The following is a 6126-nucleotide window of genomic DNA, read 5'->3' on the forward strand; positions in this document are numbered from 1 at the left end:
TATATATATGACCCTTTAGTCCATTAATTATTTTGCATATGTTATAGGTGGTGTATAAATAGATCTAGGCTTTTCTCCTTTATATCAACTCCTAACTAAGCAAACATACACTATATATATATATAAAGGTGTTCTTCAAAAACCCACATTTCTTTTTCTCTATTGCTTTAAATATCTCAAGGGATATTAATATTATTGAATATGATGATGGGTTTGAGAGATGTTGGAGCATCTTTGCCTCCTGGATTTAGATTTTACCCAAGTGATGAGGAATTAGTCTGTCACTACCTTCACAAGAAGATTTCAAATGAACAAGTTCTAAAGGGTTCTCTAGTTGAAATCGATCTCCATAAGTGCGAACCATGGCAACTTCCCGGTATTTCTCAATCTTTATCTCGCTAGCTAGCAAGGGCGGACCTTATGGTTGTAGCCTGTGTGACGCAAAATGTTATATATATATATATATATATATATATATATATATATATATATATATATATATATATATATATTTATATACAATTAAGCGATCTAAGTAGATTTTGCTTGCTTGCTTGATATTATTATTATAGTCCGGGTATATCTTGTGATAAGTTTTTTAACCAGAATAGATTTCAAATCATAGTTCCATCATTCCTTTCTAGCTTTCTATTATTTATGGTCACAATTCATAATCATTTGTATAAGATCCCTAATGATAGAGATTGTTGGGTATGAGTCATGTTTGCCATGATATTTGTTAAAGATGGAGATAGATAAGTTTTGATTCATATATTATTTCGATTTATCTTAAAAAAATGTTTATTTTTAGTGGGTTAATTGAAGTGGTATTAATGATTTTTAATATTTTAGACTAAACTCATTATTATTATTATTATCATTATTATTATAAATATACATTGTAAATTAAGATTACTTAGATTATGGAGATCATTGAAAAACTTCCCCAAAATACCATTATTGATCTAACCTTATTTTTGTTGTTAATGTATTTACCTCAAGTTTAGGGTATGTATTTAATTTGATTTGAGATATGGCTGAAAATTTGATTATTTCAATGTTAGATGTTTGAAGATTAATAAATTTTAAATCAAATGTGAGTTTGCGGTAAATAGTGATTAATTGAGTTCATGGATTTGTTATTTGAAATTGAAAGTTTTGCATGAGATGAAATCATATAAAATTATATAGTAATTAATGTACTAATGACATGTTATTTGTGTATGGCATATATGTGACTTTGAATCGATAAAGAAGTGACAAAGATGAATGCGAATGAGTGGTATTTCTTCAACTTTCGTGATAGAAAGTATGCCACAGGCAACAGGACTAACCGAGCCACCATTTCCGGTTATTGGAAAGCAACGGGAAAGGATAAGCTTGTTCAAAATCCTAAGAATGGCGCAACCATAGGCATGAGAAAGACACTAGTTTTCTATCGTAATCGAGCACCTAATGGAATCAAGACCGATTGGATCATGCACGAATTTCGACTTGAGAATCCTTGCATGCCTCCCAAGGTCTTTTTCTCTACTTTTCTCTCATTTCTCGATTGGTTAAACTTATTACTTATATAGTATAATTCTCACATGCTCTTGTTGTGTATAATAGGAGGATTGGGTGTTGTGTAAAGTATTTTCCAAAAGTAAAAGAGCAAATCATAATAAAGACAACAATGTTGATCATAAATGCCAACAAAACATTTTAGATAAGCTAAGTATTGGCCATTCCTCGGATTATCGTCCTTTATCTCACGAGCATTATCAACCATTTGTGCCACACAATTCTTCAATTTCATGGAGTCATTCGCACCTTCAAAGCCAAAGCGCGGGCACCCTCTTGAATATGTCCATGGTAGACCCTAGCTATCATGATTTTCATGCATCTGAAGACCAAATCTACGATGATGTTTGCTTCAAGTCTAATAATGCATTCGAATTTCTGTTCGACGAGATTTGATGAGGAAAGTAAACAACTCGGTTTTCTTTAGCACTTATGAGATCCATGTGAGTGAGAAGTCTAGATCATATAAATTGCAATATAATTGAAACTTCATGTATTGTACTAAAATATCATAGATTAGAGTTATAATAAATAAAAGGGTGACATTATATATATGAGTTTTATTTGGAGATTCGATAATTTATGTATTAGATAAATGTTGAATGTATGTTGGCTTTGTTTGTAATTATTTTTATCACGAATTATTTATCACATTTTATATTTGATTTCCACTCTACATCTTCTACATTAATGCTTGCTTTTAGGATAATTTTTCGAGTGAAGATTTTCATTTTTTCTTTATTTTTTTAAGAAACTTTATTTCATTTAAACAAAGTCGTTTAAACAAAAACAAAAAAATTGACAAAAATTTAAAAGAAAAAATTGATTAAAAAACAGAGCACCACACAAATATCATAACCTAAATATTCACAATTTTTAAGAATACTTACCTAGTTGGCTAGTTGTGAGTAAGCCTCAACTTTATTGTTCTTTCTTAATGAAATAAGCCAAACTATTTAGGCTTCAATGTTTTGAAGAAAGAATTGAGACTAAACATATATAAAAGTATTGTGTTTGGGCTTTGTTAGAAAAGAAATAAAGATACTTAGTAGATTATAAGTTTGGGCTTTATTTGACAAATTGGGCTAATTTGTAGTTTTCAATGTTTTTAAATAGCATTCAGAGTCCGTTTTAATGTTTAAGAGAATTTTTTTGTTTTTTGAGAATTTTTTTTTTTTTTTGCCTTTCCTCGCCTTATATATATATATTTTTTGGTTACCATAAAAATCTATTTTTTTAAAAAATATTTAATGTAGAATGTAAATAATAAAAATCGTTTAATCATACCATCATAACCCTGATATTAAAAAAAAGTGACAAAATATGAAATAAAAATATAAAGCACAAAATAAGTCTTATTTGCATGATATTAATTAAGTTTGACACCAAAATATGGGTTAGAACTAGGGAATACATATATAAATATTAAGGTTAAAAAAGTATTATCAAATAAAATGATTTTAATGAAATAATAATATTATTAGAAAACTATTTTAATATATAGAGTAATAAATTAAAAAGAATGTGAAAAATATGTATACTTTAAATAAATGAGTTTGAAGTAATTGTATTTTTGTGAGTGACAAATTGATACGGGTATGTAAATTCTATGAACTGTTAGGAGACTATCATCTAAAAACGAAAAATCTATTCATCTCCATAGTTATTTTTTTTTTTAAGTTTACACATTTTTTTAAAATAATTAAATTTTTACTTAATTTAAGATTGAAAAATATAAAATATAAACTATTAATTTTTAAATAGACTCATATATTTTGAATTAAAATGTTTCGTGAATCAAAAAATAATATTTACTTTTAAATTCAATTTATTTGAAAACAAAAAATATTTGAAGTAAACAAATAGGTAGGGAGGAAATAGGGAACATGGATGATATATAATAGCTATAAAATTGACTTATTCGAATTTGGTAGTCGATTTCAAGAATATAAATTCATTCCATGCCGGCCAGTAAGACCGGAATTGAATTATATACATTCTCATTATGAGAAGAGTCATTCAAATCGTATCTAGTATCTAAAATTATTTTTATCTATCTCTTTATTTGAGACCCTATTTACCTCTTTAGGCTTCCATTAAATCGATAAATAAGTTTAATTGTCCATCTTTTTTATATAGATATATAAGGCATCCTACTTCAAATCGAAGCAACTGGTTGTCCGATTCAAGCCATTCAAGCCTATATGACACGTCCGATATGCAATAGGGGATTGAGACTATTTTTAATGAGAAAATGTGCATATACTTATGTATCATTAGAAGGACTTATTCATACTAAAATTGACTTTATTTATGTATGATTTTTTATAATCTTTATGGATAAAATGGGCTAAAAACCAATATAATATTACTATCATAGTCAAAAGACAATAACATTATTTTTTACGTTTGCACATTATTCTAAATTATTTAAAAATAATAATTTGGATAATTTTGAAGAGATGTAAAATATTTTTGATAAAAGACCTAAAATGTATTAATATATAATGATAAAATAAAAAATAATAATTTAAAATATATGTTATTTTAATATTTTATTTAATGAATTGAGTGATGTAATATAAGATAAGAATAAAAAATATATTTTTTGGATTTTAATTATTTAAATAACTCAAACTTATGAGGCTTTCATATGATAGTTGTTACCGGCCCAAATGGTGATGTTGGGTCGGGTCAGAAAGGTGAAATATGGTTTGGATAGGGAGAAAAATAAGATATATATATATATATGTTCGGATTACGAATGACAATGGGGCAGTTCGAAGTTGGGAATGCATTTATTATCCCTGCACCGTTTACTTCGAAGATTTTTTTACTACCATCCCCGCCCCATTCGGTTTCGGGGAATCCCAACGGGGCACCATTTATACTATATTCTCAAAAATAAATAAATTTTTGTTTAATCAAATTATATAAAGAGATTTTTTAATATAATATATATTATAATATATTAAAACTTTATATTATTATAAAGAAATAAATTTAAAACTCTGGTAAAATATAATAAATATATTGGTGATTTTATATATTTAATTATATTTTCTGTGTTCGGGTTTTAATCGGGGTGAAATCAGGGCGGGGAACACAAATTTCATTCCCGCCTTATCCCCGTCAACAACCGGTCAAACTGGAGAAAAAACCGCCCCAAATAGAATAATTCGATTCGATTACTGCGGGCGTAGCGGTTTCAAATTGTAATCCTTAATTTGAATTGAAAATGTGGAGAAGTGAAACCCATCATATATAAATGAGACTAAATGTTTTTGAATATTAATATGCTATCTTTATTAAAAAAAATACAAAAGTGATTATTAATTATTATTACTATGTTTTAGATATTGTTATAATTTAATTTAATTTATCATTAGGTATATTAATTTTTAATACACATGTGGATTACAGTAATGATTTTCATAATTACTCTTACTTACACAATCATTACAAGTCCAAACATTAATTTATAATTTTAGTTTGCAATATTATAAATAATTTTGATCATTTATATTATAATAGCATACATTTTTATGACTTACTAGCCTTTAGCCCGTGCATTTGCACGAGTAATAATATAAAAAACCGTGAAAAAAATTACGGATAACATTTTTAATTTTATTTTTAACTGTTTTAAGTTTATGGTGAGTCAATCCACAATCCGACCCAAAATTTAATTTACTCAACATCATTATATATTAGTTAGTTAAAAAGTTAAATTTATATTAATATTAAAACGTCCCGCGTTTATCAAATTTGGCGTTGAATTTAAAATATAAAGTCTTTGTAGCCTAGTTGGTTAAAGAGTTATACTTGTTTTGTTAGGTTGCAAGTTCAAAACATACCTCTAGAATCTTTAATTTTATTTTTAACCGTTTTAAATTTAAAAACGGGTCAACCCACAATCCGACCTAAGTATCCAAATTAACCACAGCTCTCGACCCGGCAATCCGGACACTTTAAAAATTAAGCATCATTATATATATATATATTAGTTAGTTAAAAAGTTAAACTTATATTAATATTAAAACGTCCCGCGTTTATCAAATTTGGCGTTGAATTTAAAATATAAAGTCTTTGTAGCCTAGTTGGTTAAAGAGTTATACTTGTTTTGTTAGGTTGCAAGTTCGAAACATACCTCTAGCATCTTTAATTTTATTTTTAACCGTTTTCAAATTTAAAACGGGTCAACCCACAATCCGACCTAAGTATCCAAATTAACCACAGCTCTCGACCCGGCAATCCGGACACTTTAAAAATTAAGCATCATTATATATATATATATAGATTAGTTAGTTAAAAAGTTAAACTTATATTAATATTAAAACGTCCCACGTTTATCAAATTTGGCGTTGAATTTAAAATATAAAGTCTTTGTAGCCTAGTTGGTTAAAGAGTTATACTTGTTTTGTTAGGTTGCAAGTTCGAAACATACCTCTAGCATCTTTAATTTTATTTTTAACCGTTTTAAATTTAAAAACGGGTCAACCCACAATCCGACCCAAGTATCCAAATTAACCACAGCTCTCGACCCGGCAATCCGGACACTCT

The 6126-nt window shown here is 27.5% G+C and overlaps 1 protein-coding gene across 1 annotated transcript; it reads left to right on the forward strand.

Annotated features, from left to right (window-relative positions):
- The first annotated feature begins 201 nt into the window (after positions 1-201).
- LOC124911389 (protein CUP-SHAPED COTYLEDON 2-like) lies at positions 202-1577 on the forward strand. The gene is made up of 2 exons (XM_047451869.1): positions 202-376; positions 1243-1577. The coding sequence occupies exons 1-2, from the start codon at positions 202-204 to the stop codon at positions 1575-1577; spliced, it is 510 nt and encodes a 169-aa protein (XP_047307825.1).
- The last annotated feature ends 4549 nt before the right edge of the window (positions 1578-6126 follow it).

The sequence above is a fragment of the Impatiens glandulifera genome, chromosome 1, assembly GCF_907164915.1.
Source record: "Impatiens glandulifera chromosome 1, dImpGla2.1, whole genome shotgun sequence".
Classification (NCBI taxonomy): Eukaryota; Viridiplantae; Streptophyta; class Magnoliopsida; order Ericales; family Balsaminaceae; genus Impatiens; species Impatiens glandulifera.

Bases quoted from the DNA above. Each gene is read 5' to 3' on its own strand.
- LOC124911389 (XM_047451869.1), top strand. From the start codon at position 202: ATGATGATGGGTTTGAGAGATGTTGGAGCATCTTTGCCTCCTGGATTT. The intron at 377-1,242 runs GTATTTCTCAAT...ATATGTGACTTT, and splicing joins CGAACCATGGCAACTTCCCG to GAATCGATAAAGAAGTGACA.